The sequence below is a fragment of the Falco naumanni genome, chromosome 7, assembly GCF_017639655.2.
Source record: "Falco naumanni isolate bFalNau1 chromosome 7, bFalNau1.pat, whole genome shotgun sequence".
NCBI lineage: Eukaryota > Metazoa > Chordata > Aves > Falconiformes > Falconidae > Falco > Falco naumanni.
In genome coordinates, this window is record NC_054060.1 from 5730641 (window position 1) to 5756916 (window position 26276).

General features: G+C 37.4%; 1 protein-coding gene across 4 annotated transcripts in view; it reads left to right on the forward strand.

Annotated features, from left to right (window-relative positions):
- Positions 1-948: 948 nt before the first annotated feature.
- Positions 949-26276, forward strand: part of MEGF11 (multiple EGF like domains 11) — a 214171-nt gene continuing 188843 nt past the window's right edge. For all 4 annotated transcript variants that reach the window (XM_040600379.1, XM_040600380.1, XM_040600382.1 and 1 more), the window contains exons 1-4: positions 949-1066; positions 3566-3667; positions 5219-5319; positions 25439-25531. In XM_040600379.1, the coding sequence (XP_040456313.1) occupies positions 951-1066; positions 3566-3667; positions 5219-5319; positions 25439-25531 (412 nt within the window). In that variant the 5' untranslated portion in view covers positions 949-950. The remainder of the gene's footprint in view (positions 1067-3565; positions 3668-5218; positions 5320-25438; positions 25532-26276) is intronic.

Genomic DNA, 26276 nt, shown 5'->3' on the forward strand with positions numbered 1-26276 from the left:
GGATTCAGTCTATTTTTAGGACAGTCTTGTTGCCAAGAACAATTTCTGGGACTTTTGATTTGAATGGTGGATTATGTGACGATGTAAATGCCTGAAATGGAGATTTAAAAATATTTTTTACTGACTTAATGTTTAACAGATTAACACCTCTGATACAGTTACATTTAGAAGCAGCTGTGTGTTTCCTAACTGTTTTGTAATTTTGACTGATGTCATTGGGGACGTCTAGGCAAACACCATGACTTGGGTTTCAAAGCCCCCGGTGAGCAATAAGTAGGTATAAGTTGGTACACTTAATAGATGAACTGTAAGGTGATGAAGAGACCACACCTAATTTTATACAATCTGTTTCTAGCTTCAATTCAAATATTTTTATTTCATGTTTAGTGTTCTGCATAATGTGACCCAATATGTTGGCCTCCGTCATTTCAAGTGATTCCCCTCTAAGACTTGAAAAGTGGATTGATTTTCCTTCAGTCATCTAATAAACATATGTCTCAGATCTAGCCTAATATATTGACATGTGTAAAACTCATTTAAATAAATCAAAGGGGGTATTTGAGTATTTTTCCTTTGCCTATAGGTTAACGGAAGAATAGATTGTTTTAATACTTGTTACTTATTTTGTTGGTGCAGACAGCCAGGCAAAAAAATGATCAGAGTCAGAAATGTTCTTTGGAAGAATCATTGGGGGTATTGATATCTCAGGTGGCTTAATCATTAAATTAATAGGTTTTAGTAATTTTAAATGTATAAATTCCTTTTAGAATGCATTTGTACTTATATAAAAATTTACTGTTTAGTTGTTTGCTTTTTCAAGTATTTCAGTTTGTAAGTAACTCCACAGTATTTGGATTTGTACAAAAGCAGGGATGAAAAGGCCTAGAAGGATGTTTTCTTCAAAATTGTCTTTAATGGCTATACTTTCTTTCCTTTATCTAGATACAACAATGGTGGCACATATGCTGTTCAAGCAGATTCTAAAAGGCTTTATTCTGTGTTTTCTGCTCAGAACTACTCTGTCCCTAAATCCAGATGATCCAAATGTTTGTAGTCATTGGGAAAGGTAATGTATAACATGCCAACATTTATATTTTTTACTAGCTGTTTCAGATTTTTACATTTAAAAGGCAAAATAAGATCTATAATTTGCTAAATTTCACCCTGCCTCACAGAAGACTGTGGATTTGCATGACAGAAATAGTACTTCTGGGTGCCTTTGAGGATTCGGATCATCCCAAAGAATTGGTTCTAAAGCTGGTGGTACAGACGGCATACCCCTGTGTCACCTGTCTGCTGAGCTGTGCTTTGGAAAGCTCCTCCATAGTTTCAGCTGGAGGACTGCACTCATGGAGAGACCTAGAGAAATGGTGGCTGTCTTGCTTTTTTCCAGTTGTTGTCAGGCAAGACTGTTAGAGTTTTTTACTAAGTTTTAAGCCCATCCTGCTGCAACATGCAGGCTTATTGCGTATGTCCTGAACTTTGTGGCTGTGTCTGCCAAGTTTGTGTCAGCATCAAAGAGTATCTGCATGAAAGCACTGAGAATTAAAGGCCCCAGTAATTCTTGTTCTTTCTATTGTTACAGTGTCCTACTCCTAAAAGTGGATCTGTGCAGGACAGTTCTTATGAGAACATAGAAACCCGCTAGCTTTGATAGGTTCACATTTATGCAGGGTCTGTTTGCAGAGACTAAAGTTCCTGTACACTTTAAGTTTAATTTGCTAAACCTCCAGTAATGTTCTGTGGTTTAGTTCCACACAAATATGCAATACTGTACACTTTAGCAAAATAAACCCCTTAACAAGAGCAAAAATGCAATCATACTTTAATGGCACTGTGTTTTGAATTTAGAGGCCTTAATTACAGAATTAACTGTTTGTACGTAATGCAACTGCAAAGCAAAGACTATACAGGAAGAGAATTTTGCAGTCTGTGTTGTGAGGTGAAATGCATTCAGAGCACAGGAATAAAATATTGATTTTGTCTGAAGAAAGTCAGCAACCTAGAGACCCAATCAAGAAGAAACAAAAATTAAATACCAAAATTGATTGGTTGTACTGACCAAGATGACTTTGTTACTTAGATGTTAATAAATCAAAGGGAAAAGATTGTTAGGGCAATTGCTGGATAACAAATGGAATCATAAAATAATAATCAACATTTGTAAGTGTTACTGTCTTACATTAACAATGAGCAATATAAATATTTTACATTTTGGTATTAGTAGAAATAAAAACGTTATCACAGTTTGCTGGGTTTGACAATAAAGGGCAAAAGCAACACCTGGTAGAATCTCAGCTTGTCTAGAAGGGGCGTGGCTAGCAGGGCAGTAATAGTCCAATGTTTGATTTCAAGACAATCAGATCCTCCAAGCAAATATTTTGGTATTACTTTACAGGTGCAATCTCACAGGGCTTAATCACATCAGCAGTCCTACTGATGAGAAGGAAATCACTTGGAGGATTAAGACAATCAATGTAATGAATGACTTGAAGGATCTAATTCCTGGGTCTTGACCCTGCCTAGAATGATTTCAGTATCATTCTCTAAAGATATCGTAGATCTGATAAAGTAGAGCTTGTTTCAAGATCAGACCCCAAGATTGAGTCTCTTAAACAGTGCACACTTACTATAGGGCGATACAGTGTTCTAAAATGACTGGCACTAACAAGTCAATAAGATTTGTGTTCCTATATCATGTAAGAGACCTGGACGCTTTCACTATAATCATAGTAATTAATATAGTACCTGTTGCATGAATAAGTAGTCTTTTGGGGAGGAGAACACTGACATCTTAGTATTGTTGGAGCTCTGTGTTTTTTAATCGATTTGCCCAGTTTTTGTTTATGTCTATTCATTTGTACAAAGGGAGGCAACCCCATTCTAACTGTATGTCAAAGTGCTCCAAAACTAGATACCAGTTAACTCATGTTACAGTTTTCTGATAGTTCTGAGGTTATTTTTGCTACAGATTAAAAGGATTAAATTTGTGCAGAAAAATAAACACTCTTCAACCTTTTACAAATGATCCTATTTGGTGCACCCAATATTTGAAGTAATGATGCTGCTTCATCATAAAATGAAGTGTGAGCATCACATCATGCTAGCAAAATGCGGCAGTGCTGTTAATATGAGCTGTTATTAGCATTGTGGAATACAAACAAAAAATCAGTCGTAAGGCAACTGAGACATTTTAAAAACATGGTGCATTCCTCCCTTTTAAAATTTGCACTATCAAGTTATCCAAATGCCCTTTTCACCTTCTAAACTACCATGAATTTTAGCAACATTAAATTTCTTTTCCAGAAGGGAATGGTTTATTACTCAGACTGAAATCTCTCTGCCTATTTCAGTTATGAAGCCCAAGTTGGAAGCATTTTCAAAATTTTCAGAAAGACCTGTGGTTGAAGGAAGCCCTTTTCTGGGTTTTGATAATGCCCCAAGTTTGTAAGACTATTGATTTAATTATTTTTCATACTGGTGTTAGATGAGTACCATATACAGAAACTGAAGCTTTTCATGTTGCAACAAACAGCTTTTCACTTTCTGTCTTGTCCACTCCTAGCTACGCTGTGACAGTACAGGAATCTTATGCTCATCCTTTTGATCAGATCTATTATACAAGATGTACTGACATACTGAACTGGTTCAAGTGCACTAGACATAGGTAAGAGCTAATCCCCAGGAATTTTACTTTTATTTTTCCTTTTTATCTCCTCATGTACCTTTTATTTATCCAATTTTTTGTCATATTCTAATGATATATACAGAAAGATGTATTTTAGTACAATAGCCAGGGTGTTTGGCATTCTAGGGCATTGGTTGAAGTAGATTTTTGCATGAAATTGGAGTGAGATTAATGGTAGTCAGTCTCTTACAGGGCCATTCAGGGGTATGTATCCTTGATGTTCACCCTGCCATGTGATTGGAAGTGTTTATTACATGATCAAACATGACCAACTATCTTTTCCAAGTGATCATTGCATATCCAGGTTGATGGTAGGAAGTCCCTGCAGCTCCTAAATCTTGAAAATTCAGGCACTCAGAGGTTAGTGATAATTATAAATGGACCCATATTTGAAATACTGCACTGCACCCAAATCTGTATTGAAAATCAGGTAAAATGAGGATGGGTCCATTTCTAGCACTAAATGAAAGCTGATACCAAAGAATTAACTTTTCCCAGGCTGCAAGATATCGCTGTTGTATTCATTCTGATTTCCAGTAGAAAAGTATCCTAATAAGCATCCACTAATATTTGCAATCTTTCAAGGGAGTTTTAGCAAGTTAATTGTTACCTTAACTTTCATGCATTCAGTAGCAAAGAGGTTGTTCAGCACCTTCGCAGTCTGGCTGGGGTTCTGTGTTTTAGCTTCTGCTTTACAATATGTGGAATTGAAAAGAGAGGCAGTGCTTTCTGGACTGTTGTGTAGACTGGAATGCAGCAGTGTAAATTCGACCAGTTTATCTAACATGAGGGACAATAGATTTTGTTCAATTTAGGCAATTTCAAATAAACTAACATGAACAAAACTGTTTTGAAGTGTTAACTGTTAAAATATTCTCTATTAAATATTCCTTTTCTAGTGTGGTATCACTGCTAATGCTATGAGTAAGTCTAGAAAAGCTACAGAATACTTAACACCTTTTAATTTATGTGGACTATATATTGTGGTGGGGAAAACATGCTTTAAATACTGAATTGGAACTATGATATCATTTTGCAAGGCATTAGTGCCTTGGGAGGATTAGCAAGTAGGAAGAAATCACTTGGGGTTAACTTCACATTTTGTGTATTGAGAGGAGTTTCCACTATGGTGATTTCTTGTGTAGCATGCTGGCACAGTGGTCTCTGTAGAAGGTTCTGTTCATTCCATTGATGATAACTGACCTTGCTGATGTGCAGAAATGAATCATTTATTCTTGAAGAAACTCCTTGCCCTTGATTTAGGATTGAGGAAATTTTTTGAAATAACAGTCCTAGGAAGGGCTATGGTGATTGACTGTCATGAGTATTGTGTTTATAATACAAGTTATATTTCAAGTTTCAAAACAAGTATTGATTTTTTTTTTTATTGTGGCTTTTAATATCAAAAGCTTTCATGCATTTTAAAATAATTATTGAATGCTATCCTTACTATAATTTAACACAAATATAATTCCAACAGTAGGCATTGATTTTCAATATTGTCAAATGGCTTTCTGTCTTGCAATTTAGAATAAGTTATAAAACAGCATATCGAAGAGGACTAAGAACTATGTATCGGCGAAGATCTCAGTGCTGCCCTGGATATTATGAAAGTGGAGACTACTGTATACGTATGTACAGAGCTTTGATTCAGATGTGACAATTAAAAGTCATTTTTGGAGGAGCTGTAGACAAATTAAAGATGTATTGCAGTAGTAATATTAAGAGCTGATTTTCAGAGCTGCTAAGATTTTTCAGTTCCCACTGATTTCAGTCAGCAGTGCAGATACAGAACATTTTAGGTCATTTCAGGTATATGTATTTCAAGTACCTAAGTAAAATTTTGCTGAAATCATTGGGGAGGGAGTTAATCAAGTTCCTGAGTGCTTTCTTGAATCAGACCTTACGTTAGGGAGTGATATATGCAAGTATGCACTAATGTTAAACAATTAGGGGAAATGAGAACGCTCTTAGGAATAAACTATTACATAGTTTAAGAAGCAGTGTAAAGTTTTTGGCTTTTAACTTTGAAAGCTCTTACTTCAGGTAAGAACAGTTAAAATTTTATTGTTTTTCACACAGTTCCCGTCAATAATTTTGCTCTTTTTAAAGCTTTGCAAATGTCAGAAGCACTTTGTCCTAATTACACTGTGTAAGTAAATAAAAAGCTCTGGAGCGTGTTAGGTCAGTCTGAGGGGAGCAAAAAGCAAAATGGATCTTTCAGCAATGCCTAAGAGCTTTGTTAATTAAAAATGTCCTGTACATTAATGTCACGTGTTTTCAGGATTGCAACTTTCTAAGTACTTGGAGACAGAACACATTTGCTACACTTTGCTGTACAGGAGTGTGGAGCTGGGGCTGTCTTGTCTACATCTTATTAGAATGGGATTATGACATGAGAAAAACACAAGGAGGTTTTGATCAGCATCAGAATTCAAATTTTATTGACAGGTTTAGAATGCCATAGAATAATTTAAATATGAAAGTGATACAATTATCCAGCTAACTTTAAATATCTTGACATATAATGCTTTAAAGCTATTTCTGTCGAGTCCTGTTGGTGTTTTTATCTAAGTACCGGTATTGTACTTATAATATATGAGCACCTCAAAAACATGGGCCCTAACATCATTTTAAATGACCTTTACGCCAAACAGTTACTTTAAAGGAGCTTTAGACTGTGAAAAATTACCAGCCCTTTGAGATAAGGCGTTAGAATTATCCTGATTTTACAGAGAGTAATAATTTGATCTTTTGAAGTGCAAAGTACTGCGAGTCCTGCTAAACATTTAATGTAACCTATTATATTTGCTAAAATCCTTCCTATGTTAAGTATGTGCTTACCTTTAAATTTCTCAAGTGTCAATATCATTTCAACAGTTGTTCCACATCCTTTTATTACCAATTTGAATTTTGTAACTCAAAATCCTGTCTGGCACAGAACATATTTATTTTCACTTTTCTCTCTCCAATCTATGGATTTTTTTTTAGTTTTAATTGTTAATTGCCATACTGGCTGCAACAACATTTATTTTAAAGTGCTTTTTTCTTAGTATTAATGCTTAAGAGCTCTGCTGCTACCAGGCAAATTTTGTCTTCATATTGTGGAAGAAGAACAGCATACACCATACACCAAAGTTTTGTTAATGCAGAACAGACAGCAGGTATCTGGTTAGACCAGGAGTTTCATGTTTGACACGGTGCATATAATAGTTATATTCTCTCTGTTGTTCACATGTACAGGAGTCAGGTTCTCATATTTCATTATTTGCATGATAATAAATGCAAAGTGCATGCCTCAGGGACATTTTCTATCTATCCTTCCTCAGAGAGATCTGAGCAGCAAGTGCAGCTGAGAAAGAAATAAGGTAAAGGGGGAAGTTCTCCATCATGATTGATTCTACATACTTGGTCTTGTTGTTTTGATATCACAAGTAGCCATATAGCAAAACAAACAAAAAAGCTCATTGAAGCCCTCTGACCCTGCAACCTACTGTCATTCAAGGGCACAACATCTAGCTAATGTGATCCTTTTCATGTCATCTCTTTTGTTTCTAACACATCAAGCCCTGGTGTCATTGGTTCTGGTTTGCATTGTTTTTTCCAAAATATGTTCCTGTGCCAACAAGCAAATTCTTCCATTACTCATTCTTTGCAGTCAGCACTGAACACCATTTTCATTCCTGGTGGCACCTCCCTGCTTTTGCCTCTTTCCTTACCTTCCCTTTCCCATTTCTTTCTTTTCTTTAAAGTGGTATTTTCTGCCATTTTGTACCAAGGTGGTCTAGTACTCCTGTCCCACATTCCTCTAGACGTACATGTTCAATGCCTGCTCCTTTAATGGCAGCTGTGACAAGAGAGATGTCAGGAGACACCAGGAAAATCATTCCACTTGGCTGTGCTGTCACAGGGCAGCACAGTCTGGAGGTGAGAGTGCTTCCGCTAAGCCCCACTGACGCGAAGGGACGAAGCTCCAGCCCTGCAGAGAAAGTCCTCCCCACTCAGCCAGCCCTTTAAAGACTGTTCCATTAGCAATCATGGAAGCCACTACAACATGGGGAGGAGAGAATACATCCCGCAGTGAATCTGATGATCAAAAGAAAGTTTGATTAAAAAACAGTTTGTAGATTAAAGGCTAATTGGTTCTTCTTTCATTAATAGCAGTCTTTATTTCTTGCAAAAGTTAAATAGCTTTGTAATTAACAGTGACATGTTTAGACTAGAGAAGGCTGAGTTTAAATATCTTTTAATGATGGTTTCTTGGATTTTAAAGCAAGAGTGAAGGCTTTCAGCTACTGTTTTGATCTTTTCCCTTCTCATTTACTATTTCTGAAATGAACATTAGATACATGTTGTTATCTTTGTCCTCCTGTTGGAACTTACTAAATGGATTAGGTCTAATAAAATCTACCCTCAGTTCTAAATAATCAGTTTGACCCAGATATTCTTACCTTGCCACTCTTTGGTATCTTCTTTGCCTTTTTGAGATCTATGTATGCTACTTCCCCATAAAATGTGGAACTCAGGCACAAGGTCAAATAATTTAAATTCTTGACTGGCAAGTTATACATCTGGCCAGCCCATTAGTACTTAGGCTGAAGAGTTTTGGGGTATGAAACTGTCTTTGTGCCTATAAAGGGCTAGGAATATTTTTGGGTTGTAATGGTATTCAAAAAATACCACCTGAAAATGTTGGAAATGCACATCTGCATTTTTTTGCCATTGATGTCTTAGAAATGGTTGCTACCATACTGGTAGTTTTGCAGAATGATTCCCCTTCTCTGAATGTTCTTATACATGACATAGCTTTTCACTGAGCTGTCCCTGAAAACAAACAGCATAGTCTGGGTAGTAAATCAGAGCAACTATGATTTACTAAGGTAAGCTTTTGGCAGTGCAAATGCATAAACTGCAGAAAATCTTTTTTAAACAACCACAGGGTTCAGCTGCCCTTCAAGGTTTTCATAAGGATGTTTTAAAATGATATTGCCTAGATTAATATCTGTGGTAGATAAAGCATCTCTGAATACTTTGCAGCTCAAAGAAAAGAAAAAGAAAAGGAATATTACATGGCTCTTTCGTGATTTTTACTCTTTGAGTAGATGGTAATTGAATACTTCCCTTTAAGAATATGTCAGGTGGAAAGATTCCCTGTGTACTAAATGGATACATTTTTGTCTGAAACACCAATGCTTTGTTCAGTCTGTCCATTTTAATCTTATTCTTGTAAAACAGATTTATATAAAAGAGATGTTCCTTCTAGGTAACAAAGGGTCAGAGACCCAAGCACGAGAGAAAAGATGGGACTTCAAGGAGCATCTACTTATGTCTGACTTTTTGGCAGAAAAAACCAACCATGAAACACAAAGTTGAGAATTCAACTTTTCTTCATAGATTGAGATATTTTAGTTTTTAATAGTTTTATCTTTCACTCTCATAATTTAAACTATTTTTCTAGTGTATAAATCTATGCAATGTGACACGATGTAATAATGACAGGATTAGTGATTTAACAATCTTATTTGCTGCCATTTATCTGTCATTCTAACCTGCCAAAATTCAGTAGAGTTATAGATTGACCATTTCATGGTTCTTTCCTTTCTTGGCCAAGATATTATTGATCTCAGATTGTTTCTCAACATTCAGCTTTCCATGCTACAATTGCTACAGCCATCATCAGGGCCCTGTGACTTTGACAAATCTTTTTATAGAGAAATTCTTGGTCTCACTGGTTGAATATCAATTTGTCACCTGGAGTGGTAGTTCGTTCAGGCCAGAGGTTATGGACATTATTATATTCGCATGTAGTTATTTATGCATCTTTACAGGTAGCCTATGTCTGACACCTTTAATGAATTTAAAAAACAAATTAGGAACGTTCTTTTAATAGCTGACGATGAAATTATGCAAATTGGAGATCTGATTCTTTTCGGGATTTTAAATAATGTTTCTTTCATAAATTCTGTAATTCCAATAGATGTGCCAACTTCATAGCATGACGTATGCCTTTATATTGTAGCAATATGAACATTCAAATATACCTTAGGATTGCACTCAAATGTACAAGGCTGTATGTCTAGTGTAGCTTTTGTAATCTTTGAAAAAGCTGCCGTATTGGAGCCATATGGCTAGATTGTTAAACATCTGTACCATAGGAGTAACAATTCCAAAGCTTCCTGCCATCTGGATGAATTACAATACTTGCAATTCAATGCATATGTTACAGCAATGCACCAACACCAGAGTGGAGTGTACTTATGATGAAAAGAAAAATAATAGCTTATGTGATCAATGTAAAAGTTGTACACACTTAGAAAATGTTGAATCAGCGGCTTAAACTTCCTGAATATTCATAGTGTTTGTTCATATGTCAGATTTGTTGATTCTTTTCACTTTATAAGGCAGTAGCTCATTAACATTTTAGAAGAAATGTTGTCCCCCTGCTTCTCACCTCAATTTTAAATTCCTCATGGTGAGCATTCCTGTAACTTGAAAATATATTGTTTGAAAACTGCTGGACTTAGGAAATATATTTTTCTTATCTTTATAGACACACATTAAAGCTGGTGCTAGTGCTTTCTGTAAGAGCCTTACTGTTACATTATTCAAGTACAGCATTCTGTACATCAATAATGCAACATAAATTAAGGGAAATGATATAGCAGTACATAGATACTTTCTATCAGGAGACATTCTTTTTCTGATTTGGGATGTATGAGTGCGAGAAAATGGGTGGAAGGCCATTCTGCATGTAGGGTTATTAATTATAGAGTTGAAATGACAATAGGGGACGCTTTGAAATTTATCCTTTTATATGCATTCAAGAAGACTTCATACATCTTTTTCCAGTGAACAGTACAGGGGCAAATAATTTGGGTCCTGTGTTCCCATCTGAGGGGAAACTTGCACAAGAATTAAGAAATTTTGCTTGTAATAGTAGTAGTCATAGCCATAGTAGCAGCAACATTCTTACCATGTGTGGTGACTGGGAGGAATCCCTGTTTTTTATTTAATGAGCAGGTGGGCTGATAGGAAAGCAACAGAAGGAGCATGCAACAGATCTGGTTATCTGCATTCGGCTTCTACTACTGTGCTGCAGAGTGTAACCTAGAAGCCGTATACCAATGTGTAATATGCCATTTTACAGAACACAGTGGAGCAGGCCACAGCTCTGCAAGCAGGAGAGGCCTTTGCTTATTCATTGTGAGCATCTTGGGAGGCAGATGTATGTGGACAGGAAGAGGCAGACCAGCCTTGTAAGTAGGCCAGTTCATTTTGTGGCATAGATGAAGAAGCTGGGTTACTATTTAGCCTAAAGATAACAGAGAGACCTTTTTGATGGGAAGGTGAAAAAATCAGTTCTCATCTCCCATCGGTCATTTTATATTTACAGTCAGCTGCTGGATGCTGATAGATTTGCAAAGATGCTCTTGTAGAGCAGTAACGAAATAAGGGAAGGACTTCTGGAAGAGATGCAGTAGAGGGAAGAGAAACAAAATGTTCATACAAACGAATGAAAATAGCATGAAGTTGGAAACGAGAGTATGCTGAAGCTATATAATGTCTCAAGGGGCTTAATAAATATCAGAGGAAAAATTATGCAGGCATTATAGTTAGAAGAAGATTTAGCCTATTGCTAGTGTAGTCGTGAAAAAGCTTTTCTGGCTGCTTTAGGCAATCTCAGATCAGTATAAAAGAAAACTGTGGTGTAGACACAGGCGGTACTGGATCCAGAGCTACTCATAGTATTCATGCCAATGGCCTGGATGCCTGGAAGCTTCAGCAGGATCAGAAAAAAGGCACAAGAACCATAGGTGTGAGTTCATTGTTGAATTCAGAGAAACAGCCATGCAAAATGTAGTCCATTAGTTTGCCTACTTTTAGCAAGGACATGTTGGTCTGCAGCTGCTGTAAATCAACCCAAATCCACCATGTTTGAATGGGTATCTTCAGTTACTTCATCCTCACTTCCACATCTTTAATGTCTGGAGTCCCTTTTGGAATCCCCTTCCTCCTTCTCCTGCTTTGATACACTTCAGTGTTGTTAATGCTGGTTTGCACTGTTCTACAATGGTGTGGAGGGCACCGATGCTAATCCGCAGTAGCTTTTATGGCTCAAACTTCCTATGTCGCTGGTATCCATTCACTTGTGTAGGCTTATAAAAACCAGATCCCATCCACCCCATATATGAGTGGAGATATAGACACAACACACTTGCCATTTATCGCAGAACTCCAGAAGATTTTTCCCTCCAAAAGAGTTTGAAGTTCATTAGTAGTCCAGACGTGTGGTGAGCTGGGTTAACTTATTGAAATCAATAGGGTCAGAAAGAAGACAGGTGTATGAAATGAAACACATGTTTAAAATTGAAGTTGTTTTCTTGACTGCTCCTTTACATCCTTCTCCCATTTAATAGATTTATTTCCCTTGGCTCTGAAGAAGTTTTAAAGCCTGGTAGAAAAGGAGGGGGGGGGGAGAGAGAGAGGAAAAGAAGTTACCTAAATCTAGATGGCCTTTAAAAAGAGCCTCTGATGTACATACAAAATCTGAGATAGTATCTTTTTCCATTTCTTTTCTATTGTAGTTTCCTCTGGCTGTGACCTTCCCCTGACCAGCTCCAGAGTCTTTGTCACACATTAACTCTAGATGTCTGGGAAGCCATCAGTCAGGTGTGGGGGAGCATTCTAAGGCAGATGCCTTGTTGATGAGAAAAAGAACTACTGCAACCTATGCCAGCTGTAAGCGCCAGTTGCCCCTCTTCCTTACTTCTAGTCATTTTATAAGACTGAAACCATAAATGTCTGAAGTACAAACAATAGAATAATAGCATAGCACAGTGCGGTGGGTTAACCTCAGTACCTGCTCGCTCACTGACCCATAGAGCCACTCTCACTCACTTCCCCCTGTGGGACAGGGGAAGAGGAAAGGAAAAGTAGAAGAAAGAAAACTTGTGGCTTGAGATTAAAAAAATAAAAATAATTTAATAAGCAAAATAGAAGTGGAAGAAGAAACAAAACAAGTGATGCAAAGGAAATCACTCGCCACCTCCTATGTGTAGATTGATACTAGCCAGTTACTGAGCAAAAGATGGCTAATCTAAAAGGCCCTCCTCTCCCTTTTTATTGCTGAGCATGACATTGCAGTGCATGGAATATCCCTTTGGTTAGGTTGGGTCATCTGCCTGGTTGTGTCCTCTCCCAGCTTCTTGCACACTGCCAATCTATTCGCTGGGAAGGGGCAATAGCATGAGAAACAGAGAAAGCCTTGATGCTGTGCAAATACTGTTCACAATGTTAGCATTATCAGTGTTGTTCTGGTCACAGATCTAAAACGCAGCATCATCCAAGCTGCTATGAAGAAAATCAACTCCATCCCAGCCAGAGCCAGTGCATACAGTCAAACTGTAGTTAATAAAACATACTTATCAATATGATCCTCATTAAATTTCCTTATGGGGTTTTTTTGGTCTTTCCACCTCTCCGTTTCAGTAGTGACAGGGGACTACTTTGAAAGCTGATGTGAACCATTCTTTTCAAATACTTTTCACTCACTTCAGAACCTTGGAAAGGATGAGCTGGCATCAGCAGTTCTCTGGGTGGCTGTGGGTTTGTCAGCCTTGCCCCTGTCACCCTCTGCTCTCCCAGCCATTTATAGCAACAGCTGTGGATGCCCTAAATACACCAACCTGTGCAGGCAGGAGGAGGCATTTGGCTACCTGGGTGTGTTTACTTACCGTTCAGCTATTCACCATCTCCTTTATCACAGGAATGAGACTGACTGGAATCACTTTGCAGATGGAATTTGGCCCAAAAGCTGCAGGTTAGGCTTAAGTATACCACTTCCAGCATCTTCCTGTGCATAGCATACATTCCTTTTATGCAAACTTTTGGAACCTGTATCTGTAATTATTATGTCCTTTTAGCAGTCTGTCTTAAAAATACTGATGACATTCACACTAGGAATACCACACAAGCCTGCCACAGGAAATAGAATGCCAAACTAGTTATATTTATTGATGTTGGTTTTTCAAATGCTAGGTAATACCTGGGAGTGGCTTTACAGGGTAGGAATTTAAAGAGGTTGTAGTTCCCTTTGTTCCCAATTAGCTTTGTCTTGTGTGTCATGTATTCCATGTCTCATGGTAGGTTAAAGACATGTTATTCCATTAATTTCCAATTGCTTTTGCAACTGCAACAATATCTGATGAATATGTGATAGCTTATAAAAATAGCCCAGCTACTCTGTAGTTTAATGCAAACAGATCATACTCTGCTATGACCATGTCTTCAAAATTTGTAGAAAACAATTATGTATGTTAAAAAAAAAATGTACTTGCAACTCTGAAGCCTAAATCATTTAGTCCAAAGTTTAAAAATACTAAGATGCCAAGTTATGCAGAAGATCATTGTGGAACTTTAGAAAATAAGTACCTTCTGCCTATTGAAACTGTACTTTTGCACCGGGAGCCTGGCTTTAAAAGGTGTTGAATGCTACAGTTTCCATCAACTTGGCTGAGAACTGTGGATACACACCATTTCTAAAGTAGCATTAACATCTCAACAAAACCAAATATTAACTGTTGCTGTTGAAGGAACATCTGATCTGCAGATTGAGTTATGCTTTCATATGGATGTACTAATTTCTGTATCTCTACATAGCAAAGCATCTTCCTGAGACATTTGCATGAGTGACTTTAGTGACGTGAGTGATAGTGAAGCAAAATTGCAAGAATTCTTCATGGGACAAAAAAAGGGAGTGTGATAGAGCAAAATCAATAGTAAGAGTGAACTAAACGTGCCCAAAGTGCACATAGGTTTGCAATAGTCAGTTGGCAAATTGGTGTTCACTTTTGGTTCCCTAATTGTTCTCAGTGAAAGAGATGATGATGTCAGCTGATAGCTTGAAAAGCATCTGTTAACACTTCATACTCTAGTACAGTGTAAGAGTATTAATCAGATCTCAAAAAGGCTAATCAGAGACAGAGCTCTTCTAACCAGCCATGGATACTTCCTCTAGAACCAGGTATTCTTTGACTGTTCACACAGACATTCTCTTTTTCTTTCTGTTACAGAAGTATAGTATTTCACTTCATATTTTTGTATTGGTGCATATGCTTTTCACTTTACTAAAGGTTCTTTAAGGCTCTCCAGGGAAATTTTTCATGAAACTTCAGTCCGTGGTCAATTTGATCACAAAACATTTTTAAATAATTTATCTTAAGCTCAGTATTTCTATAAAAGTAGGTATTCATTTTCACAAACCTCACTTTCTCTGATGCAGTCAGTCAAGAGGTATTTTCAGTCTATTTAATCCCAAAGCTTTCCTTTTTATCAAGACTTTTCCTTTCTGCATACTTTCGTTTACTTTTATTACTGTAATGCCCAGAAATCCATGTGTGAAACAACTAAGATAGCCTTACTTGAAAAAGCTTACAACTAAAGTATACAAATTGAGTCAAATAAAGAGACTTTTTGGATTAAAAACAAGAAACTGTGTATAAAATGTTATAAGCACACTTACAAAGAAATTAAACCTGGTATTCGGTATAGCAAGCAACAAAAGGAGGCTTTCAGTTACAGCAGTGTAGTGCATATACGAGCTCTGCTGAAGCAAGTCGCTGGTACATATCTTAGGAGCTGATATCACTACACCTGCATTCACAGGTGTCACATTTCAGGAAAATTTACAGTTTAAATAGAATTCCTTTTAAAGGCAGCCAAAATGATCTTATTTTTTTCTTCACCAAATACTGTGTAATGGTTTTCTTTATGCAAATGCCATGTAACATCTACCTGATAGTAAAGGGTAGACATCTGACATCTTCAATGGATTCTGATAATGTAGGTAAAAGTTTTTATTTCCAGCTCCCATCTTCTATTTTCAGGCAACAGTGTAAGTCACAGGAGTTGGAAAGTACATTTTACCACATCTTATTAGTAGAAAGTTTCTCTAGACACTTAGACATTCCTGAGAAATTGGGCTTGATCCCAAATCAGCAGACCCCCTGCAATCTAGAGTTGGTTACAGAAAGATTGAACTACTGGCTTGAGATGAGGATCAGCCCCCAAAATTATACATTAATGTGTTTCCTGGGGTCTTTTTTGCAGCTCTTTTCAGTAAGTTGCTCTGAAACACATTGCTTCTGTTCCTTTTGAAATGTGAGAAAAGTGTCTGCATTTAAATGTTCCATCCCCGGTAATGTTAGTGTGGCTTATACATTAACATGATCTTCAAACAGACTATACTTCTATCCTTGATTCCATCAGGGTGACCTTCATTTGCAGTGTGTGGCTTGATCTTAAATGAAATCTGAAATGTGTTGGCCTTCTAGGGCCCATGCTACCTAATAGCCTGGCTTCAATGACGGGTTTGCCTTTAGAAATTTGTCCATATTCATCCTGTTTTGGTAGAGAAACAAAAAAAGGGTTTTTGTTAGATTGTCTGGATGAAATTTGGAATAAGAATTAAGAAAGATTTTGTTTGAGGAATCAATAGTTTATTCAACGTGCTACTGGACTGAAATTTATCTAGGAGAATCGGTGTCATTTAGTTTTATTAGTTGTTGCATTGCTCAGCAAAGATAGCCAGAAGTATCATTCAGTCCAGATGTCTTCATCTATCTACTTTTGATCTTTTAGGAACAACTTTTTGATGCACCCGTCCTCAGTCTTACACACAGCACATACCTTCTGCCTATGAAAATCAATCAGCAGTGGAACTGTGTCATTTACTGACAGAAAATAGAAGTTTCTTGGCATAAGACCCACAATTCAGGGCAAGTCAGTAATCAGACAATTGCAGACATGTAGCAATGCTACCAGATCCAAAAATAAACATTTCACAGGAACAGTAATATGATGGAATTTGAACACAAAGACATTCACTTAATACCCTGAGTAGGTAACCAATAGCAAAATACGCAAGTGCTGTAATTTTGAGGTGATTTTCAGAGAAAAAGGCAAGATGACTTGGTTATTTTACTAGACTGTTTAGGCCAAAGTCTTGTTCATGTCTCTCTGACAGCCTGCTGTAGCATCTCTGAGAATCTTGCCCGTGTTATAAATGTTTTTTCTGATAATAGCTCATTTTCTTTGACATTATCCCATATGCTTCCTCTATCACTGCTTAAATCAAACAGCTATTCAGCCAGTATTGGAACCCATAAATTCTTGGTCTAAGTGATACAGTCATAGCAGGAAAGCAGAGGTAGCTGTGATATGAAGCAAGGCAGTCGTAATGTGCTAGAAAAATTTCTATAGTGAGGCTCACTCAGCTAGAAATGCCATCCCATAACTGGTGAGTTTCATACAGTTCTGCCATGTGTGATATAAGTACTTACCTGTTCATCTGTAATTTAGTTATCATCTTCCTCAGCTGTAGGACACTCTTACATTCCTCCAGTCTTTTTATGATGGAAATGTTTGTTTATTTTTGAGTTACCACTTCTAGCTAATTTTTCTAACTTTGTACTTTGCAACTGGCAGCTCACATTCTATTCCAACACAACTCCTAGGAGGGCCCAGACTCAGAAGAAGATACCCATACCTATGAGTGGAGAACAGTCATTCCTTCAGCAATCTGTTGAGTGCAGTTTGGTACTACCTGCCGTCACAGGTATTTTGGTAGATCAGGTTATGCTTGCTCTTCTTCTGGTATGTTTGGCTGATTCTCCATATGTTGGCAGGAAAGCTGAAAGGACCAGGGATCTTAGTTAGGTATGAGCTTCTCCTCTATTCCCCAGCCTGTCAAGATTTTTATTCCCCCAGGCAACAAAAAAAAAAAAATTGCCCTAAGGTTAAGAACAGTATGATTGGGAAATACTTCCACTGCTTTTGGCACAGGAGAATTGCTTCTTTCCTCTTCTGTCCTCAAAATACCGGGAGCATCCTGCTGGCAAATACTATTTGACTGCATTTAATTCTAGTGGAGAGAGGTCTGCTATGTCAGAGAGAATGAAAGACAATGCAAAAGAGTAGATGTTAATATTTCTACATTACTTAGGAAAAGATAGTAATGCTTTTTGTAAAGGTGCAATATAAAGCACATTTGCAGACAAATTATCATTAAGTTTGCTGGTTGGATGAATCAAATTCTAGTAGAAAATTAACTAGTGAAAATGTATTTTCTACAAATTGCTGGAAAGAGTAGGTCAATTTGCCAAAATGGAAGGAGTAGAGAGAGGGCACAGAAGGGGAAAAGCTTTCCTGGATCATAGATTCTGCTCTGCTGATTCAGGATCTCTCTTAACCTCATTAGCAGTTTGAACTAGTGATAATGATTGTTTTGAACCCCACAATGGAAATCGTTTACCAGAATAAGTTAAATGCTGAAATTATCCCACAGAATGATATTGTATTAGAACATCGATCAGCAGAATTGATCTCAGCAGAAGTCTTTCCTCTCAACATGGTAGAATGCAATGATTATTTCTAGTTGAAGCAATAGCAGAAAAATGCATAAAATCAGTTGCAGACCTTTAACGATCAACAATTATCAATATGTAGCTGATCTCCAAATAGATGTCTGTGGGCTCAGATTAACTTTCTGTGATGGCAGTGACAAAGACTGAGCCTTAGAAATGGTATGTGATTTGGAACTTACCTTAGTGTGGTCAGGACTTCACCTGACGATGGAATTTCACTCTTCACCCCACAGAGCAACCTCAGGTGCTTGTATCTCATGACCTCCGTGGAGCACTGGGGGTGAGCAGGAGACATCCCTGTGTGATTGTCATCTCTGACCTTGGTCTGAGGTCTTCCCTTTGTATGTGACATTAGTAATGAATCTGTTGACATCAGGGATTAGACAAATGCTTTGTCTTCATTGCAGAATTTGCCTAGTTTTTAAACTTAACTCCTTTGTGCCTTTGCACATATTCCTCCTGCAGAGCTCGGCTGTGACTAGCTACAGACTAAAGGATTAGTGCTGCTTTTACCCTACCTTGTAACCTGTCCACTTTGCAGGGCAAATGCATTTCAGTGATGAGTCCTGCAATGCCTTTCCACCGTTCCCTTTTTGTGCTCGGAAGTGCTGCAGAGCTCTTCTGTTATTCACACAGCCAAAGATACAAAGCGTTTCAGCTTACTGACCCCAGTTCTGCTCTTCTGACATTTGCTGCTACAAGGAGGCTGCTTTTCAGCTCTCATTCAAACATTATTAAATGGTAAGTACTGTCTCCCATTCCCTCCCTCTGCCAGGGCAGATGAAGCCAATGGGGCATCAAAATGACACTATTAAATGTGTGATTCCCATCAACCTCTCCTTTTGCAGAGCTCTAACCTTCCCCTCAATTATTGCCACTGGAACTATTCTATGGTCATTGGTGTGATGGCATTCCTCTCAGGGATGTGCTGCTCCAGCTCAGCTGTTCCTCAGAACTACAAGACTGCAATTCCAAAAAGTGTTCTACCAGTCTTGGTTTTCTCAGGGTGCGTAGAAAAAGTGGTGGTATCTTCTCCACCTTGACCTTCCCCCGGCACAGTTTACTTCCCTAACTGCTGCCTACAGTAAAGGCCTACAGCAGGCAATAGATTGCAACGTGAACTAAACTAGATTCTTATCAGTGCCAGATCCTCCAGTGATCAGTAAACTGTGAACATTTCTCCTGTGAGGGACCTGAAAGTCTAAAAACCTGAAGTCTGGCTGGAATTATTCTAGGACCTGTAAACCAGCCTGTGTCATCTGCCTGGGACACTTAGCTATGACAAGAATGTGGGAGGCCTTGTGTTTTCACTTTCTCATTAGTCATCGAGCCCCAGATTGCCATTTATCTGGTAATAGAAATTTAAGCTGAAACTATTGTAGATTTTATGCTTATTAGCACATCTTCACCTCCTAGCAGACTGATATAGGGATTTACTGAGATTTTATCAGTGATGACACTGACATATGTCAGATTCTGCTCCTGGGAGAAGACAAAATCCTCAAAAATGTTTCTCCTCAATTCTTTTACTTCAGACATTCACAAGTCATCTCTGGCATAGCCTACTCCCTAAGCTTTGGCATGGTACCAAGACTGAGGATAACACAACCTAGCTGCTATTTTGAACAGATCAATATCTTGCTAAGGCAATGGTCAGAGATTCCCCATGTCCCAGATGACAAGACAGACCATTGATTCTGTTCTGATTGCATAGATGCATAGTCTCTAATTCCAAATCTGCCAAAAAATGTGATGGAATTGCACCTACAGGAAAAGGAGTTGATCTTGCGACCCATTGCTTTTATATGATCTGCATCAGTGTCATCTTTCCTTTGCTCACATTGGTCTCCTTGGGTTTTCTAGTTTTTGATTAGTACTTTCATCAGCTACCAAGAGGGAGATGAAAAATAAGGGTTGCCATACATTGAAACAATAATTTCCTCAAAGCCTGACTGGACTTTGAGATCTCTTCATATCTTCATCTATTGAAGTTGCTAAACCCTACATTAAAGTGCTATCCGAGGTGATAAATTAATGGATCTCTCCTGAGTGATGACCACAGAAATAGACATTAAGAAATGCAAAGAACTATTATCCCACTTCATTGAAACAATTATCCAGGAAACCATCTAATCAGCATGATTCCTGACAGATAGTCGGTAATTTAGAGAGGGAATCTTCCGTTCCACAAATAACCAATAATCTAAGAATGAGGAAAACCTACATAGATGCCATTAGCTGTAGTCATCTTTCTCTTGCTATCAAACCTCCCTTTTATGAGCACATTCTAAGAATCTAGCCAAAAGCTGACTACAGGCTTATCTAATGAAGCTATTATTGTAGACTCAGCACAAACCAGATTCAGGCCAGTACATTAAGATGGAAACACCAGAGTAGCCCTGAGTGAATATGTATATTCCTAATGGATAAGGGATAAGCATCTTTTTCATCTTTTCTCATCTTCTTTGACCTCTCTGCATTATGTGAAACCACTGGCCATGAGATAACTGCTATTTGACCTGACAAAAATATTTTTTCCCCTAAAGCTGGAATGAAGGACTGGGAGAATGTGCTAAAATGGCCCAAATTGTTTCAGGGACACATATTAATTAGTGAAGGAAAACATAAGCTTTTCCATTAAATTTCTACTTTGTATAGTCTAACAGCTATCAAGCATGGGGCAAACTGATTAGATGACCTGAAGTTAAAATACCAGCAACATAATAGAAAAAGTGCAGGTCTACCTTGGTTCACAGCAAGTAACTGAAATTGGTCAGAGTTTGGGTAAGATCCATATAGCGAATTAAAACTGGCAGAGACTGCCTAAGGTAGGACAGAGGGGAAGAAGAAAAGTATTTTGAAGAACTTGCTGTCATGGGGCAGTGTCCTTCTGACACGTGAGCAGTCACAATAGACAGTTCATTCTGTGTAGTTGCAGGAGTGTTCCTGTGTTTCTCATTGTGTCTGTGTTGTCATATAGTAGCATCTGTATCTTCATTTAGTAATGTTTTCCATTATTATAATGTATCTACATTTATTTATGCTTTCTATCACCTTCTGGCTGCGCTACAAGCCCTGGGCAGAAAGCCTGCAGAGCGCAGGAAACTCATGCTGGAACACTCGAGCACATCTCTTCAGCAGCACAGGCTGCTATGAATGAGTGCAGTTCACGAAGTCTGTTTTCTGTGTTCTTTGCTGGGTTCCTTTAGACTTTGTAATTACACTGGTCTTTGTTTTGAAGGTATTTGCTTGTCTGGCACAACAAAGTTCCACCAGCTGAAGTGTGAGGGAGATGGAACTTGCTGGGTTGGTGGCTGTGAAGCGTTCCAGGTTCAAAGGACGACTGCAAATGTTACCACATTCCATCACAAGCACAAGACATTGGGGATTTTTGGCTCTGCTTTTTGTGAAATAAATACATGAGTGATATTTTTGGACAAGCTAACAAAACTTACGCAAGTTAAATCACTCTATACTTACTCCTCTAGAATGAAACTCATCTCTAAATGCACTTTTACCTCTAGGAAAGAGGCTGAGAACGTAATTGTGGCAGGTGTTAGTTACATTGCTTAATGGAGTACAAGAAAGTCAATGGGTTGTTAATGTGGTGATGAGCATGGTAACTGTGTATAAACAGTGCAGTACAGCAGGGTTAAACCCTGCGAAGTCATAGTTTGGGTCCATACAGAGGAATGCAGCACCAAGGAAGACAGAGTAGCTCTCCATCTCTGGACTGTGGCTGTTTTTGTCTGGGATAAACTAACTGTGGTGCCACTCAGTTGAAGTAGCTCTGCAGTGAAAGTATTCTCCAGGCAGAAGAGCCTGCTCCACTTAGCAGTGTACTCCTCAATAACAATATCCTGGCTATTTCATACACTGTAGGTAGGAGACACAGACAACACATTTAACATACCTAAATTCAAATCTGGGACAACAATTAAAAAATAAGTGCTAGTGTTAGAGAAATCTATGCAGTCATTTCAGGTGTGAAGAGTTTAATCTTTAGGTCTGTTTCCCTGAAGATTGACCTTATATGTTAAAAAAAAAAGCACTGTTTGTAATTATAAAGTAAGTGATAAGCATCAAATGAATTGTTACAGAACTCTTTTGTTTACTTTATTCCATGATAAGGAGCAGTCGCTGTGTAACCTTGAATATGGCCAAATAACTCATGCTAAACACACTGCTACAAAGATGGCATTTTGGCAGGGCTTTGATGTAGGTCATTTTATTACCAGGCTGAATCAAACTACAAACTGATCTTAAACTCGTGCCAAGAATGCTAATAATAAAGTGATCAATGAGGTGCTGGATTGTTCAAGAGAATTGGTCAAGGGAAAATGCAGACATAAAAAGTCTGGAATTCCAAAGGTTGAACTGCTTGGGCTATTATACTAGGAGGAATTATATTCCTTGCATTAGTACAAGTTTTCTTTACTCCAGGGGCCTTTAGCTGAGTGTTGAACAGGACAGTGTCAGAAAGTATACACTTATCTTTATTTTTCTTGACCTTTATGTGCAAGTAATTTTTATAGTTCCATTAAATAGTAAGATCATTTGCAAACCACTGTACAAAGTATATTATGAAGAATGCCTTGGGGACCATTGTGTCCTATTATGTTGAATGTTAATAGAATGAAAAATTAATTTAAATTCTAAAGATTAGAGCAAGGCAAGACTTCCCTTTTATAGGGGAAATTCAGAATTTTATTTGCTATGGTAAAACTTTAGGGTTGTACCCTGGTATGACCCTTGTACAGACCTTTATAGACCTGATTCGAATCAGGCAGTGCAGGAATCTGATTATTTGCCTCCTTGAATAAAATGGCTTATACTCAAGCTTCCCCTTTTAAAAAAGGGGCACTTCTGTGACCCCCACATATGGGATTAATCCTGTGTAATTTCAGAGCTTTAAATGACTATATAATAATGAGTACATAGCTGCTTTTTATTATTTCATAGTTAGTTATTATTATTTCATATTTATGTTAACATAGTTAAGGTGTGATATGTTTGTCTGGCAATATATCAACTAAATTTAGACCAGGAATGAGCAGGAGTTTTGCTCTTTGGAGGAGTGAACAATCAACCTTGTTGCTTACAAATTATTCCTTGAGCTGAGAACTTGCCCTAGTTAAAAGGATCAAAAAGTTGCACATTTTACATGTAAGGATGATTTTTTATTGTAAATGTCCATACAGGCAAGAGAAGAATCTCAGTTCCAATTTCCATAACTTTTATAAAACTAGTATGTAAGAGTCACATCAATAAGAATTGTATTCTTAGATAAAGCTATACAGGACACCATTTTTAAAATATCCCTATCCCAGCATATTGCATATCTTTTACTATCCTGTAGTTGTAATAACAACTTACAAGTTTGTGGCAGTTCTGTAGGTGGACTTCTTGTTCTAGACAACCAGCCATTTTTAAATGATTGCATCAAGGTGTGTATTTCTTTACTGGAAAATCCTGTTTATCTAATATCCTGTTTTGAATTTTATCTGACAGCTGTAGACTAGGGTGCCTCACTGTCTTCAGAAACCCTATCTCAAGTAAAATAAATGCACAAAAGATTAGAACAATTAGTGACTAGAGAATTAGCTATTAATATTTTATATCCACTGCAGTACTGTCTAAACACAAGATATGAAATAAGAATAAATTACATTTTTGACATGCAGTGAACCTAGAAAGGAAATGACTAATCTAGAACAATCTTGTAGTCGTTATAACAAGGCAACATTCTACTCACTGGTCACTTGTGATTTCATGGATGAAAACAGGAAGATTTGTCCCATAGGATTATTTAAAGTTCACTCATAATTTGGAGTTGGATTTAAATATATTATGAATAGCTTAGTGGGTTTAGTCTGCAATAACTCAAACAGAGAATAACAGCAAAATGTTTCCATGAACTTTTATGCCAGCCCGAGTAAAGATTCAAGATGTGATAGTCCAAACAGAATGTCAAATATAGCAGGAGTCCTTCAAATGCGCAAGAAATTGGTGGAAAATTTTTGGCCCATGAGGGACCAGAGAACTGAAAGGATGTTTCATATGCAGGTCCAGTGCAACACTGAAGAAGGTTTCCTGGCTGATTTAAAATGAATTGGGTAGTTCAGCCTGGTTTTCAGCAACAGAAAACTACTTCCCAAATCAGCTTTGCTGGCCTTGTTTTAGACAGGAATGAATTAATCTTTGTCTTGGAATAAGTCTTTTGTAGTCCAGCTTCAGCCAGTTCTTGGTTAAGTAAGCCCAATAGCCACATTTCCCATCTGATCTAAAACCAAAGGATATACTAATATACTAACATGAGTTATGTTTTATATAAATCATATATATTATATCCATATTTTATATATATTAATAGTGATCTCATTGCCACTGCATCATATTCATTAGTAACTCATACATGTTAGTCTAGATGGAAATTGTATGTTCCAACTTACCCACCCAATTTGAATCACTGGCATGCTGAGGTTTTGGCAATATCCTAAGTGGTAAAATGGAAATAAGGTAGTAAGCAGGAAAGTTCAACCTTTAAAGTAGTTATTCAGTATTGTTCAAGTTGGGGTTTTTTGTATGTGTTGGGCATACTGGCATACATTGGAAACTAAATCAGACACTGAAACAGCACAGAAGAAAAGTCTTAAAACCATGAGCTGTTCCTACTCAGGGAGAAGAAAAGGAGGTTCTCCCATGTGTATCTCTAGACAACTGGCAAGTGAGACAGTAAAACCAACCAGTTTTTCATAGTTTGAACCTTGAGGATATTGAATTTTCAGTAATCCAAGTGGACAAGTAAGATATAGAACACTGTAGTTAAGGGGAACTTGATGACCTTGAAAAGACAAGACTGCACTTAGAGCTACTGCATCATGTAGTAGAATTATTTCTTTTCCTTGAGCTATTTTTTAGAAATCTACTTTGGATCTTAATATACTTTCAAAACTGAGCTCCGTTTTATCTTATGAACAGTAGCAACTTGAGTGCAATACAAGAAGCTGATATTTTGTAATACAATAATAATGTTAGTTTGGTAAAAATTTTATTATGAAGCAAAACTGCTAACCAAAGTGATTTCTGGTGTTAAGAGTTTTTCATTACAAAGAGCTGAAGTGACAAATTAGTTTATCGCTGTCACGAGACCTGTATTTCTTTTTTTGGTCACTTAGTATTAATTAAATCTTGCAAGTAATTCTTTTTTTGTGTGTTTGCTTTGTTTAATATTTTTAAACAAAATATTGCTCTCTAAGGCATAGTTTAGTGTGTTTACCAACCACTTAACATGTTTACAATGCTGTGTATTGTTTCTTCTTAACAGCACTCTGCACAGAGGAGTGTGTGCATGGAAGATGTGTCTCTCCTGACACTTGTCATTGTGAACCAGGATGGGGAGGTACTGATTGCTCTAGTGGTGAGTAAAGATTACAAAAATATGATAAAAAAATATGTGCACTACTATTTAAAAAAAAAAAGGCCTTAAATAAAGCAGGCCTTAGAATTTGAATGCCTTAAGTGCAAAAATGAATGTTGTCCATTGGTTATTTTGCAACAATTAATGTGTGATGATACCCTTTCCTATGACAATGACTTTCACCTTTTTTGCTTGTTTTCACAAAGAAATGTTAAATGCAGTAGAGGATGCCCTTAATGCTTTTGGTCCTGCTATTAGGATACTGGTATGGATAACATGCCTCTATTATGAATTCTTTTCCTCTTAAATCATTAATACAACAGTCTTCATTAAATACTTTGTGGAATACTTGCAGTCATTTGGAAAGCACTCTTTTTAGACAGAAACCTTGTCCTGTTGAAACCAGTGGGAGTTTTGCCATTGACTTTTCATGCAGCCCAAATTCTACCTTCTGACTTGAAATCGACACCTTAAATTATCCATACTGCAGAAGTTAGGGAAATGGTAGAGGTGGGAGTTCTGCACCTTTTGCTAAGAAATTAATTCACACTTGAGGCTTTCAATTCTCTCAGCTGGCAAAGCTGTGTATGTTTAACTCTCTTAATTGGTAATGTTAAGTTTAAGTCTATGTGATTAGTTCATGCTGGAATGAAACAGCTAGCATTCTTTCCAGTGCAAACATCAGAGATGTTATGTAACACAGGCCCAATACGTTATTGACATAACAGAAATAAGCTTGTTAAAT